This window comes from Cataglyphis hispanica, chromosome 8, assembly GCF_021464435.1.
Source record: "Cataglyphis hispanica isolate Lineage 1 chromosome 8, ULB_Chis1_1.0, whole genome shotgun sequence".
Classification (NCBI taxonomy): Eukaryota; Metazoa; Arthropoda; class Insecta; order Hymenoptera; family Formicidae; genus Cataglyphis; species Cataglyphis hispanica.
In genome coordinates, this window is record NC_065961.1 from 7,469,286 (window position 1) to 7,484,691 (window position 15,406).

At 31.3% G+C, this 15,406-nt stretch overlaps 2 protein-coding genes across 4 annotated transcripts; one reads left to right on the forward strand and one right to left on the reverse strand.

Annotated features, from left to right (window-relative positions):
• The first annotated feature begins 50 nt into the window (after positions 1 to 50).
• LOC126851746 (IDLSRF-like peptide) lies at positions 51 to 12,230 on the forward strand. Of its 2 annotated transcripts, none has more exons than XM_050596030.1 (7): positions 51 to 323; positions 476 to 581; positions 1,097 to 1,444; positions 1,539 to 2,348; positions 5,885 to 6,013; positions 6,662 to 6,814; positions 7,121 to 12,230. In XM_050596030.1, the coding sequence occupies exons 4-7, from the start codon at positions 2,219 to 2,221 to the stop codon at positions 7,312 to 7,314; spliced, it is 606 nt and encodes a 201-aa protein (XP_050451987.1). In that variant the 5' UTR covers positions 51 to 323; positions 476 to 581; positions 1,097 to 1,444; positions 1,539 to 2,218; the 3' UTR covers positions 7,315 to 12,230. The 2 variants fall into 2 exon arrangements, with proteins under 2 accessions (XP_050451987.1, XP_050451988.1); XM_050596031.1 differs by having other exon boundaries at positions 1,544 to 2,348.
• Positions 12,231 to 12,285: 55 nt separating this feature from the next.
• Positions 12,286 to 15,382, reverse strand: LOC126851745 (NF-kappa-B-repressing factor). 2 transcript variants are annotated; one of them, XM_050596029.1, is made up of 8 exons: positions 15,289 to 15,382; positions 14,956 to 15,199; positions 14,653 to 14,786; positions 14,138 to 14,504; positions 13,899 to 14,025; positions 13,571 to 13,761; positions 13,019 to 13,189; positions 12,286 to 12,926 (listed from the first exon to the last, which is right to left on the reverse strand). In XM_050596029.1, exons 2-8 carry the CDS (start codon positions 15,123 to 15,125, stop codon positions 12,737 to 12,739), a joined length of 1,350 nt encoding a protein of 449 aa, XP_050451986.1. In that variant the 5' UTR covers positions 15,126 to 15,199; positions 15,289 to 15,382; the 3' UTR covers positions 12,286 to 12,736. The 2 variants fall into 2 exon arrangements, with proteins under 2 accessions (XP_050451986.1, XP_050451985.1); XM_050596028.1 differs by having other exon boundaries at positions 14,956 to 15,350.
• Between the last annotated feature and the right edge of the window lie 24 nt (positions 15,383 to 15,406).

Below are 15,406 nucleotides of genomic sequence, written 5' to 3' on the forward strand. Positions count from 1 at the left end.
GACAGTATTACGTACTATTTAATTCGTTTGTTAGTTTGAAAAAGGAGCAATCCTCAAATTGACCTCCTAATGAGATCTTATTTATAGGTACGTGCAAAGAAACTCTTCTTTTAGCTATGTAACATAATACGCAATAAATACTCAAATAGACAAATGGTAAAAATAAGATGGCCAACGAAATAGCGTCTATACACCATATAATTGCATGTATAGGATTTTTTTATATATCTATAGAGGATCTATGGAGGATCTGTATTCTCTGTCTATCGATTCTTTTTATAACTAACAAAGCATAGCTAATAAAGAATCAAATTTCTCTTTCAGTAAGTATATTTTTTAATTTTATAACAATGTCGTTATCTGACGTAACAATAGTGAATTTGTCATTAAATAAATTAGAATAGAACAGAATATAGGGGTACAGGATATTTTATTTTAAACAATAAAATCATCTTCATCTTTTCTTCGACTGTAGATGAATTGTAAACATATCAACGCTGTTTGTAAGGATTTTGGGAAGGAAAGAGAAATAAAAGGAGAGAAAGCATATTTGAGAGAGAAAGATTTGCATATTGATTCAGGTAAAATATTTTAATCGACGAGGTCTATAATACAAGAAATCTATAATACATCCCAAGATTTTTATATTTCGCAAAATCCAACATTTTATATTCAAATAACTTTCTAATAAAAAAAATTTATTTTTTAATAAAAAAGTAATAAATATTATATATATATATATATATATATATATATATATACATATATATATATATGTATGTAACATATACATATATATACATATATATATGTATAAAAGGTTAAAAATTTATTTTATTATTTTTGATAACAAAAATACACAATTTCTATATTATGCACTTTTTTATTTTATATACATATAAAAATTATACTAATTGTAAGGTTATTTATTTTCTTATACGTTAGTGTATTATCAAATTGAGTTTAATATATATTATATATAAATTGCTAAACTATTTTGACGATTATACAAATATATATATATATATATATATATATATACATTAATGTGCAATAATAGCTATGATCTGATGTACATATTGTTCTTCCTTTTAAGATCCCATAACGTGTGATACCGCCATTATCAAACGTTTGTTTCTTATGTGTATCATACGATTAAAAATAATCGATATTGTTGACGATGTATTGCTTAAATGCTATACATATACTTGGTACATTATTTGCGAAAACTATCAGAGAAATTTGTCATAAAATTATACTAAGCGCCGGCATAAAAATTGATGAAAGTTAGGATGAAAAGGGGCGTAACGATGAATTGCGAGGCATCCGATAAAGTAATGTAAATATCATTTTACTTGTGAAGCGAGAAAGGGAGAAATATCGACGAACCGATTATGTAAAAATTTAACGATGGAACAAGAAGACACATTTAGGGGAAGAAAAGGTAAATATACGTAAAATATAGTTTATAGCCTTCGTTACGCCATTGAGCGACGAGGGTTGAAATCAATGTGACTGAGCGAGCGTGGGTGTTCCAGGGTAGAATCGTGATCTCACGTTACCCGATTGGTTGGCTGATCTCCCACATCGTCCCCTCCTTATTATGAGCCAGCGCCTCAGGTGAGATCTATGGCTTGACACGCGTACACGGCACAGGTGCGTTCACAGTGTGGTTGTGCACCCACTGTCATGCGCCAGCGGGGATAGAATCTCTTCTCTTACAGGCGTAAGAAGAAAAAGAAAGTGGTGAGAGCAGGAAGGGTGAGCGAATCAAGGGAACAACTCGAGAGAGAGATTTAGCGAGTGGAAGAAAGAGGAAAACCTTGTTCGGCAAGATTCCAAAGGGCGAATCAAGTGGTGGGTGCGACCCCGTCGTGTATTCTCATCCCCCGCACGCATATAGATACACGTATATAACACAGCCGAAGCGGAGTCCTCTCGGGGCGAGGAACCTTGCACGAACCGTCTTCCCTGAGGAATTACAAACCTCTTGGTGGTGCACAGGTGCTAGCAAACAAGCAAGCGAGTAGGTGATTCTCACAGGGTGACGATATACCCTCTTCGTTTGCATTTGTGAGGAAGAACATAAAGTTTTTGGGAAAAAAGAGATCCTGGTGAGAAAAGGGAAATTCAGAAGTACACGCACAGGAACTCATCTAGCAGTAAAAGGAACGGAGAAAGTCGCGTCGAGCACCCGTCGAGCATCCACAAAGAGAGTATGGTACGGAAATTCTGCAACGGTGCGGTTGCACTTGGCATCGCCCTGACGGCCTGCGCCGCTTTTCCGCGCGCCGTTATGGCGATCGACCTCAGCCGCTTCTACGGCCACATCAACACGAAACGCTCGGGTAAGTGATTATCAATGAGATTGACACGGAGAGCAAAAATGGGAGATGGTCACGGCGACGATAGTGACGGCATGCGAAAGATTCGTAGGCGCCGCAGATTTCGAAAAGGCACAATTCTGAGATCCGCGGGTCTTAGAGAAGAGCGCGAAGAGAAAAATCGCGCATATATTTGTGCAAATATAAAATCGAATTGTTCCTTTTAAAAAAAATATTGCTTTTTTTTCAATATTTAAATAAAAACAAAATGCACATGCATACATACACATTAGTTTTTTCAAACTTATAACTTCTGTAAATCTTTTTTATCGTAATAGAATTTATACAATTCCAGGTAAAGATGAACGAAAAATTTACATTTTGTATTCTACAGATATTTTTCTCTACCTCGTTTATTTTATATTATATATAATCGATATGTCAGTATATATATGTATGTGTGTGTAAGTTTTTTTATACAATTTTGTTCTTCATCTTTTTATTATAAACACATTATAATAATATATATTCTATACTTGTATATAAAGTTACAAAAGAAGTGATCAAGTATTATCACATATTTATAATTATTCTCAGATGTTTTCATACTAGCTGTTTTCTTTTTATTCGAATATCTTATAAAATCGTTCAAAATAGAAATTTTATCAAAATATTTTACAGTCAATCCGACTATTCATGATATGCTCTACTTTATATATATATTATATTTTTTTTAAAGAAAGCACAAATAAGTATCTAACGAAGTTTTCTCAATTGTCGCAGCTTTCTAACATCTATGAGTTTTAATTATTAATGATGTACATTTTCAAACAAATAATATAATAACATTTTATAGATGTAAGGTAACTCGTAAAAGTATCATATCTCTGTCTTGTCTGCGCAAATACGATATCTACTACTGCAACCGAAACAGTGCTCTACATAAGAACACGGAAAAGAAAAACTAATTTGTAGTTTGCGTGATTGCAAAATTCTCTGATTACGGAAACAAGAAGGTCATTAAATGGATATATAAATCAAACAAGTTGAGTTTCAAGAGGAAACTTATTTATGACTCTGCTTAATTTCTTTGCTTTTGTCGGCTCATTCTATGTATAGAATTCACTTTCACCATTATTTAAGTAATGTACTCTGGCAACATAATTTGATGTTATGAATTTTCTTCGAAAATATTGAGGGAAATTACTTATAGCAAAATTTAATTTTTAATATTATATATGTATCAATATAATTAAACTGTTCTAAATAAAAATTATATAAAGTTTATTTGAAATTAATTGAAAAAGATCATGTCAAAGATTATTTGAAAAAATAAAATGGAGCAAGAAATTAAAAATTAGAAATTAGAAACGTCATATAGAAGCTATTACCTTACATACTTCATTGAGAATAAATATTGTATATCATGTCTATGCGAGGCGTTTATAGGGATACAAAGTAGAGGAAGCTTCCAGGAAACAATACCGTCCTCTTTGCGTTATCATGCGCCTCCTATCATCCATTAAAATTAACGAGTGCGGAGGACGCGATTATGACAGAGCTGTGTTTCGCTGAAACTCTCGACCATGTAGGAGTGTGCCCTCCGGCGGATATAGTCGGTATACGGTCGGTCAATAACGCGCGTACTTGGCATATCGAGTTGTATATAGTCGCGTTTATACGTTGATGACATTTAAAAAAAAAACGCGTTTCTTTTTTTACTCAACTTACCCCTATCATTCAGGGTCGGAATTGTCACGAAGCGAGTCGAACAGGATTCTGGTTTAATAAAGTCTTTATTTTTTATATTTCTCTCTATGTTCCATCAATCTTTTGCAATTTTTAATTTGTGGAAATTCATCTTTTGATTGACAATCAAATGCAAAATGGAAAATAGAAAATGTATTTTTTGAATTTTAAATATAAATCGAAAAGTGTTTTTTATTGTATTTGAGTTTCTCTCTTTGTATATATATATACGCGCAACAATCTTTTTTTTTAAATATTCCCTTGTTGATTATCTCATTTGGAATACATTAAGGTCGAGGCTCAATCCCATAGGAATAACGACTACTTCTGTCCTCCCTAGGGAATCAACGCTTCTCGTTGATCGCTACAAAATTGACCTGCAATATTCCTAATGCTTGTTAAAGTGCTCAGATGTCTCATCTAAACGTAAAAAGAATTGCATAAACATTCGCGTAATTTAATAATAACATCTGTTAGCTGATATTTCTGATTAAACATTCAATAACAATCCTTGATATGTTTGATAAAAAGTTCTCGAAAAATTCTTTTCTCGTTGATTAGGTATAGACACTTTATGCAAATATTTGAGAAAAAAACTCGTGCGACGTGTTTGCAGAAAGTAATTTAATAACGTTGATGGAGCACCACATCGGTATGATTGATTCAATACAGTTTCTTTTATGTAGAGGAACATCGAATTAATGAAATACGATCAAAATTGATTGTAGGGGCTTTGTGGACATGATGTGTTTGTAAATTGCGTTTCAGTGCGTTGAAATAAACGCGTGGGCGATCATGTATATGAATATATAATAAATGTGGCATAATATTACACAATCGATCATCAAGTAACTGTTAGCAATACCATACGCAATTTATGTTTTTTGCTTTTTTTTTCGTTATTAGCGCGGCGATCGAGATGAAAAATTATCTCTTCTTTCCCGAGAAGTAATAGAAATCTTTGTTTGAAATAAAAATACAGATTGATGGAAGCAAATATACGGATGTTAAAGGTTAAACGGCTAGATATTTACTTTGTTGAATAGGATGTACGTACTTGCACACATACACGGACAGGTAAAGAGAAAATTCAGGTAAAACATCGAGATTATCAAGAAGCTCTTTTTCTCTCTTTTTCGCTGGATCTTTTATATAATACATCCATATTTGTGACCTCTGCGGAAATAAAACAGTTTCCAAGAAAAACTCTTGAAGTCTCTTTTATTTCTCTAGAAGGCATACGACAGTTTATATTATTGAAAAACTTTCATTTTCAGAAATCACTTCCAGAAATCCAACTTTACATTTTCTTAAAACATTTCCTTGTTTTGAATAAATAGAGAGAAATATAAAAATTAATATTAAAATTAATATTTAATATTTAAAATTAATTAAAATTAAATTAAAAGAAAATTTTGCTAATGAAGGATAAAAAGATTTGGTCAGTTTTAAAATGTATAAGAATAAAATTTTAAATGATTTTTAAAAACTACAATATTGCGTGAGTTATAATGCGATTGCGTGTCCCTTCAATCATCTCGAAAGCTTCTCCTGCAGAGGGGTGCTGGCGTATTATCCGTGTTTAATTCCGTTTCAGATCTCTCGCTTAATCGTCGTAATTTAATCATCTCGCGACACCGATAAACATGTCGCGCCCCTTCTGAACTTTTATTTCCGCGAGGTAATTAAACTACCGCGTATATGTACGCACACATTTCTAATTTTGCTTCGGGTTTGGCTCAGAAAATGCATATGTCAGATTTTTCTCCTCTTATTCAAATCAGACGCCTTTATATTTGCATTCTTTTTAGATGCTTGCCACCCGTACGAACCATTCAAGTGCCCGGGCGACGGTATTTGCATTTCGATACAGTATTTGTGTGACGGCGCACCCGATTGTCAGGACGGATACGACGAGGACTCGAGATTGTGTACCGCAGGTAAGCGAGATAGTTAATTTAATTGAAATGATGCGCAAGTAAATAATGATTAATCTAATTTAATTACGCATAGCAGAGCAGAGTTAAATCTTTAACTTTTACAGTAAATAAATTAGCTTATGTCAATATAGTACGAGCACACAATATATGTGATTTGATCTTTCTTTATAGATGTGTATATTTAATATAATTTTTTTAACTTGTATTTCAAGATTTTTCCGCGTAAAATTGCTATTCAATGATTTAAATGTGATTGATTTAAATATTCATTATATTTATTATATTATATAAACAATATCAATGTTATAAAATACCGTTCGGATGTACTCGATAATGTTCCGTGCAGCTGCACCGAACATCATAATAAATAGAGGGGATCTGCTGCACTTGCATTTACAACAGTTTATATATCGGGTATTATTGTCGTTCTTGCTTTTCTTTTTCGACGGACCGGTCTCATCAATATTGATCAATTGAGATATAATTGTTTTCTTGTCTCTTTTCAGAGATATGGAAAAAGAGAAAATTATATTAACTTTAATTATATTAATTATATTAACTTTAATTTTTATAATGTTTATGAGAATATGACGCTATGAAATAACTCTCTGTGATCATTTTATTTTATGTTTTATTTCTTTGTTGCAGCCAAACGACCACCCGTAGAAGAAACCGCGAGTTTTCTGCAGTCTTTGCTGGCAAGCCATGGTCCCAACTATTTGGAGAAGCTATTCGGAAACAAAGCGCGCGATACGCTGAAACCTCTAGGTGGTGTGGAAAAAGTAGCTATTGCGCTGTCCGGTAAGTCTCGCTATTAAATAGATACTAAATCAAATAAGATAATATTTTGTGATGTTAGACGCACACAAGTGCAAGTAAGATATCAAATGATCCGATCTTGTTCTTCAATTATGAATAATTTAACGTAAAAATGATTAATTTAATACGTTTGCTTTATATGATTAGATATAAAAGAACTTCTTCAACATGTATATCCAGAAAAATGTTTTTTCGTTTCTTCTATTATTATCTTCTATTATTATTTTATTCTCAAATTTGCTATCCGATTTTGCAATCTGGTCTTTGACGATCTGTTTCGGCCATCAGAATCACAGACAATCGAGGACTTTGGCGCGGCGCTACACCTGATGCGTTCAGATCTCGAGCATTTGCGCTCAGTTTTCATGGCAGTGGAGAATGGCGACTTGGGTATGCTGAAATCTATCGGTATCAAGGATTCTGAACTGGGAGATGTCAAATTCTTCCTTGAAAAACTCGTTAAAACGGGCTTTCTCGATTGAACGACAGTCAGTCCCGCCGCCGTTGATGACGATGAGTCGCCGTCATCGTCGTCGCATCAGCAAACCTTTTGTTTGGTGAAGCCTAAATCTGATTCTTTTCGCGATCACCTCTTCCTTTTATCACCAGTTCTTGCGCACAAGATGTAGACCACTTTTCTTTTTTCTTCTATTTCTCTCGCAAATCCTCTGCTCTTGCTTCAACGCGACGAACGCGATTATCGAGCACCGAGATAATCGTCGAGACGATCTGCGTGACAAACGATCAGGCAGGTCTTCGTTTCGCATATTTTATATGATCATTATATTTGAATAACTTTAATCTCGTTACACGCGTATTGTCAAAATCTATTTAGGAAAGAATGCAATTATTAAAGGATATGGCTGATAATTAATATATCGCATACGCTTATGGAGGGTTTATTATTGCGATTTTTTGAGTAGCGTCTATTGTAATTTTATGTAAATCTACATGAAAGTGCACTGAAAAAAAGGTTATTTATAATCTGCAATCTAATACAGTACATATATATTTTTTAAATTTTAAATCAAAACATCTCAAAATACATATCATAATATGTAGCCTATTTTTATTTTACTTTGTACTTTCTTTCACATTATTAATCCTAAATCACTCAAATTTTTGTGAATGTTTCGACAGAATTTTTCTATAACGTTTACTCTCGCTTTTCTCATTGTTAGTTACGTATCGAATGTAATCTTTCTTCGTGTAAACAAATAATGAGCTTTTAGTCGACTTATTTCTAAAATATTGAGCTTCCTCGTGTATCTACTACGCTATAACTGCATATATGTGCTGCCGCGGGTCCCGATTTTATTCGAGCTTTGTCTTCAATATTGCTAGCACATACGCCGTCTTACATAAGTGATGATCGTTCGCAATCGGATGTAATTGTTCGAAAGTTGTGCATAGATAAATTACTTAAAATACACACAAACCACGCTATATACAGATTTTCTTACAATTATTACTTGTTAGTGCATTAGAGTAGAAGTTTCTTGTTCAATTCCATTTATTATCTAATCTTCTTAAACTTAATAAGCTGCTTCTCTGAAACATTTTTGATGAGATTGCTATCTTTAAGTTGCACAGAAGAAACTTTATAAGAGGAAACTCGCATAGAAAGTAATCAGGTTCAGAAATGACAAAGTGGTTTTTAATGAAAATTGCACTTTACGGAAAGATCGTGCAGAATTGAATATTTAATAGAATATAATTGCAATGTTATGATAGTTTACTATAGATAACTTTATTTTCTCCGAAAATTGCACAACTATCGAATCTATTGTTGAAGCTGTGCCTCTCGATAGCGAATTGGAGGCGGGGGCAGGGGAGAAGTCGCATATAGAGACTTGTATATTCTTATTTTTATTACTTATGCGTAATGTTATATAATTGTAAAAAAAAACTGCACGCAACGATTATTATTCTCGTTATTCTCTTGAGATATCTTTCTAATGTACTTTTCAACCAAACGAACAATGCTGTGAATTTTCTGTTATATTAATTAGAGAAGTAGGATGTATTAAGAGATGATAGCTTTTATTCGATTTTAGATTATTACTGCTGGAACAGTATATTAATTTAAGTCGATGTTCTCTCCTCTATATTTTTTAATTTAGCTTTATTATCGCAAAAATCGCTTCTATTTGCGATAAGTTTCGCGACGCAACTCTGCAACATATCGAGTATACAAAAAGAAATAAAAATGTAGTATAGATAAATGTCTTACCGAGAAACTCTTCGATTTATATTTTCACCGCATTTGATGAAATCTTTGTCTTGATCAAGGTGGCATTGGAGTATAATGACGCAATAGTATTTAAACGTGCGGTGAAAATATTGTCTTTTGATCTAAGGATCAGGTGCTCTTGATTTTTCTCGGTGCAATCGAACGTAACATAACATCACACAGCAATGTTGAAATATGTGTGTTTTAAAGTTGAGAAAATGGGTACAAAAGAAGAAATATGGAGCATCGCGTCGCGTTCTTTCAGGGTATGACGCGTATTTTACTCACTATATAGAAGAAAAGCAAGATATATATTATATATAATGCTAACGATTATTGATATTTTCATTACGGCAACACGATACATATCAGTACACATATCAATAAAAATTATATATATATTAAAAAATATATATATTATATAATAAAATATAACGATGTACCGCGCGGTTCTCTCAAGGTAACGCTTCCCGTCGCGCTTTTCTTTTACTTTGAAGAGAGTAAATTAACACGTATATGCATTACGAGTTATAAATTTATACGTATATACATAAAATTGTACTTATTCGTGACAATCGAGAAATAGCAGACGGGTGCGAGTCTGACGAGGCTTTTTTTACCTCGAGAGAATAGCCGTCGAGATAATCTACTTATTAAGCATATCTTCTAATAGAAAATGATTGAGACATATCTTTTAATTAATGTAATGTATAAGCGGATTTAAAGATATATATATATATATATATATATATATATATATATATATATATATACTATATACACACATAGCGAATACATATCAACAGGGAAGTCACTTTTATCAGATGGTAGATAATATTTTGGTATATAAAGAAGAAAAAAGTATAATATTCCCTCCAGATGTCAATTACGGTCCAAAGTAGGGCCTGGACCGAGGGCAAAATCCGAGGGAACTTGTGTTAGCGAACAATCGGGATATCAAACCGAGGGGTCATGGCGCGCCGCGACACTTTATCTTTTTCTCTCTCTCTCTCTCTCTCCTCCCCCCCCCTCTCTCTTCTCGTTCTCCGCCTCTCCGCCTCGTGCCTTGACCCTTTGGCCCCAATTTCGAATCGTAAGTTATAAGGTCAAATCTATTTCTCCTTCCTGAGGAAAGCAGACCGGAATTCCGACACAATGCAACTTCTGATATACATATATATACCATGTATATCAGTAAATATATATCATATTTCAAAGGCGCACGTTATCCATTGTCTTGAAATGATAAGAGATTTTCTCTTTTTCTTCTGCTATTCTTTGTTATTATTTATTTTATTTGTCTATTCACGTTTTGTTATTACAATTTGATGGGATTTATACATTCCCTTTCTTATAAAGAGTAGACAGAGGATTATAGATTTTGATGATTTTTTCGATATTGATTGTAAGCGAGAAAAATTAATAGAAATTTATTCCATTAATCTCCATTGTGGATATGTTTCGGGAGAATAATTGTTTGGATTTTTTAACTTCTTTTTATTCTTATATTTATTATTATAATGAACATTAATCTTTATTATAACAATGTTCTCTGTGTTTTTTATTATTTGATTAATTTAGCCAAAATATATCTAAAAAGAATATATGTCTAGCGATATGCATCTCTTTTCCAGAAATTAGTTTATTCAATCCAACTGACGTTAAAGCGAATAATATGTATATATAAATTAATCTCTTTTATGATAAATTAATTAGATTTTTTAATAATTTTTTTTTATTAAAAGTAAAACGATTTTTAAATGTATTTAGTCAAAAGATTATTCCTATTAAAGCTTCTTTTGTATAGACTGCCTTCTTATCTCATTTAAAAAAATAACATTATAATTAAAATAATAGTTTGATCATTCCAGAAAAAAATTATTGATCGTCCATAACGGTTCGTTTCGGTTATCATTATAAATGCTACTTATTATAAATTTTACTATGCATTATCTTATATATCTTTTTAGTATTATTATTCCAACAAAGGGCTTGAAAAAATAAATGCAAACAGCTGGATTATAAAAAAAAAACATTTTATTGCGGAGAGAGATTATAACAAGTTATATTTCCTAGTTTTGTATGAGAATTATGTAGAACAATAATAATTTATATCGGATAATGGAATATAGTAATATATTTCCATAATATGTTTATTTATTAATTGCACCCCAAATTTAAAAATATACGTAGATATTCTATTCTATGCTATATATTTGATCCAATTTCCAATTTAACACATTTTGTGTTTCCTTATACTTTGCAGTTTATCAAAACATTCTCTATATACACAGATTTCATGCAAAAAAGTAATTAATATATAATATAAAATATAATAAAGCTTGGAAATTATATAATATCAATGGAAAAAAAATAATTATATGCTGAAACATTTTTTTCTATAAATCTTCGGAAAGTGTACAAAATCTCTTATCCAAATAATCGGTTATTATACGCTAGCACAATTGCATGATTAATTAATTGATTAATATAAGGAAGATAAATAGTATTTTTTAGTAGGTATATGCGATTATACATACATATGTATACACATTGTATACGTTGTTTTTGGTCATTGGTTATTATTCCATTAATTTTATAACTCTTTTATAATTGCGTGTGTTGCATTATATGACTATTATTTATTATAATATACATTACGCTCTCTTAAACGTTAAGTTAATCAATAAACTAAAGTGATATTATATAAGAAACATGTATAATCTTCAACCTTGTCATTTCAAATTGATGGAATAAAGTGCATGCGGCGCATATCTGCACATATATATAGTATGTGTAGATATAAGACATATATGTATAAAAATGACCACCTTAATTGTCGAGATTTAATCATGTGATAATGTACTAAAATGTGTCACGCACCGTCGTATTATCTATACATTATCTATATATTTACATATATATATATATATATATGTTTTCGATTTTCTAGTTGTTCTACTGCCAAAGCGTTTTCTTATTATTATACGGCAAACTGCGACGTTACTATGTACATTGTGGTAATAAGTAATCAACTTTCCTCCCTTTCTGCTTCTTAAACTTTTTCTGTAATCTCTTTCTATTCATTGATTACACAGCGTTCTTGGAAATAATTCTGTCGCGCGATAGCATAATCATTAATAAATAAAACGAAACATTTCTTTAGTTTTAATTGTTAGACTTCAAATTATATATATATATATATACCTTCATACCACACATAATTTCATGCAAACGTAATATACATTGAATTATTATGAATGTATGAGATCATGAATCTTCGCAGTTACCGCGTTTGTGTATATAATTGACAATTTAAAATATTTATATTTTATTATATCTTGCATTTTTTACGTTTATTTATATTATTATCTGCGACGTATAATATGCGGGATTCTGATCTGTATAGATACATTCGCTTTTCATTTAACACAAATATATTTGTCAGGAATAATAGTTGAACGAATCTCGATATTTCAGATTGTGTGCTAAAGGATCGACTGAACGATTGCAATATTATTTTAAAAATAGCTTGTTTTTGGATGATTTAAACAATAAAATATTAATTTTTTTAGAAAGGCTTTTGATAAAAATATTTATTTATTTAAAACAGTCCAAGTTGCTACATCAATATGTCACAGAAGATATTGTTTAAGCACATAATATTTCGCTCAACCTGTCAAAGTGGAGGAAATGAATTTTTCATCAGTTGGTTCCATTAGTTCGTATTTCTCAGTGACTCCACCGAGACTTTTTAATTCTCTAACCAAAGTTCGTACGTCGATTTTACGAGAGACTATCAATTTCCGTTCATCCGTAGTACCATAGCTGCGCGATTTAAGACCCATTATTCGCGCAATTCTAAAATAAATTAAAATATTTTTATGAAAAACTTGAATAAAACTTTCCGCAAACTTTCATTTGAAAGTTTTCATAACTTGAGTGATACATACTGATGAATCACCGATCTTTCCTCGTTGGTAAAATCTAAGAACACAATATCATTTTGCATATCGGTCTGTAGAAAATCTTTAAACAGATTCCGACATTTCGCTTTCATTTCATTCGCTGTGGAGGAATTAGATTTCAAGCCGAGACCCTTTCGGCTTATCTGTGGCTTAACCCTAAAAAATAAAAGATATTAAATATATAGGGTAGACTCAAACGTTGAGATTTTATAGGAAATTTAATTTTGAACAAAATTTCCTATAAAAATGGATCAAAAAATGTTTCCTTAAAAAATTAGCATCCAAAAACCTCTGAAATCACGGTTATTTTATCACGGTTATAGAAAATGTTTATTCAAAATTTAATTTTCTATAAAATCTCAAAGTCTAGCCGGAACATTTGAGTCCACAGTATATAAAAATAAGAACCGATAAGAGAGCGTAAAGTTCTTCTAGAAATTAATAAAAGACGTTCTCGAATCGCGTTCCATTGTATGCTAATAGTGGTCGCGGTTGTTAATTGTCCGAAATGCGATATATATATATATACACACTAACAGTGCAGACATGGGTTCTACAACACCCTGCTCTGATTTTCCAAGGCCACCACCAGTCCAACCCATTCTTCTCATTAACTCTTCTCCAATACAACTGGATGCTTTCCAATTATTGTCAGACATACATTCTTGAGGCTTCATTTCCTTTGTCGTTACAGTTACATTTGATTTTGAGTCTAAGTTTTGTTTAACCTGAAGTTCAAGATATATAAAATTTCCAAATAACATTTTAAAATTTAACAATGTTACATACTATTTTATTATTTGCATTCATTATTTATTATAAAATAAATATCTCTATTACAGTAAAGTCACATTTATTTCTTTACCTTAATAGTATAACAATGTTTTCGCAATTCATCTAATGCAGTAGTGGCTGCTTCATTTTTGGCAATTTTTTTATTGGAATTTGTGCAACATGCAACTTTTTTAGAATTGATATAAACCGAGCATTCCCTAAATTAGAAATTTTTCAAAAAATATCTTATAACAGTATGTTTATGATTATATAAATTTATAAATTTTACTTGTCACACCTTAGCAATTTTCCTTATTCCATATTACTCACCAAATTCCTTGCATTGCAGAATACTTCCAGTCAAGGTTAACTCCAGATATATTGGCTGAATTCCCCAGTGTACTTTGTGGTATTTCATCTGGTCTTTCCCATAAAACAATATCTCCATATGGATTATCTCTAAGCATGATATTTTCCTCTGTTTTCAATCTTTTGGAAAGTGATTCTTCAATATTAGTTTTTTCACAAGATTTATAATTGTAATTGTTTGTATTTAATTTTTCTGGTCTTTTTGTTTCTAAAAATGATCTGTTTTTGGTATCACACTTTTTATGATCTATATGCTTGGTTTTGTTTGATACATTATTAGGAGTATTTACAGATTCTTCTGTGACATTAGATGTACGAGCAACACATCCTATACAAAAATATTTCAACATTAAACAGATTATAAATCATAATTTATACATGCATTATATATTCTGATAAAAAGATTCCTCAGATGTAACAGAATATAAGCAAAATAAAAAAAAAAGAATGCTACAACTCACAATTTTTCTTTATACCTTTAACCTTAGAACTAGCTGCTTCTGAAGCTTCTACAAATGTTCTTTGTAATTTTTTCTTTTGTTTTTCTCTATATTTTGCTGCAATATCTTGTGATAATTCCTTCACTAAATCCATCGTTTCCTGTGGATATCTGTAAGAAATTTATACAGACTTATATATACACAGAAAATATGTAAAATTTTTATTTGTCACATATACACATACAAATTTATATTGTAATGTATTTTCTTCTAAACGTGCAATAACATAATTTATTACATATTGCGACAAAACACAAACATTGGTATCACAATCTGTACCTGCATCCTAATAATTCAACGTTAACAAAGACTTGAGCTAAACAAACAAGTACATCTTCCGAAAATTTGTCTTTATGAGCCAACATAAAGTTACGTCTTAACTCCCAGTGTTCGTCTGATTCGTATTCCACCTTGTATTGTTCTACATCCCAATCCTCGTTTACACTCATTTTTATTTATTTCAGGCTTTTTTGAAAAATCTTCGAGATTTGACTGGCAAATTTATTTGGTTTTTGCAATAATTCTGCAAGAACTATACAGTGAATAAATCGCTCTATTTTTCTGTACTCTATTTTAGGTTAAGAAGAAAAACGTATTTGTTTATTCACATACGAAGATTTATGAGAAAACTAGAGAAAACATGTGACTTGACACTTGACACAAAATTGTCATAGAGAGTTCTATGTCATTGATCTAGTCTCATACGAGTTCAATTTTCGATGCATAGAGA

Coding starts and splice junctions, on each gene's coding strand:
- LOC126851745 (XM_050596029.1), bottom strand. CDS start 15,125: ATGAGTGTAAACGAGGATTGGGATGTAGAACAATACAAGGTGGAATAC. Junction 14,787..14,955: donor GTTGAATTATTAGGATGCAG/GTACAGATTGTG, acceptor AATTTCTTACAG/ATATCCACAGGAAACGATGG. Junction 13,190..13,570: donor GTAGAACCCATGTCTGCACT/GTTAGTGTGTAT, acceptor TTTATTTTTTAG/GGTTAAGCCACAGATAAGCC.
- LOC126851746 (XM_050596030.1), top strand. CDS start 2,219: ATGGTACGGAAATTCTGCAACGGTGCGGTTGCACTTGGCATCGCCCTG. Junction 2,349..5,884: donor CATCAACACGAAACGCTCGG/GTAAGTGATTAT, acceptor CATTCTTTTTAG/ATGCTTGCCACCCGTACGAA. Junction 6,815..7,120: donor AGTAGCTATTGCGCTGTCCG/GTAAGTCTCGCT, acceptor TTCGGCCATCAG/AATCACAGACAATCGAGGAC.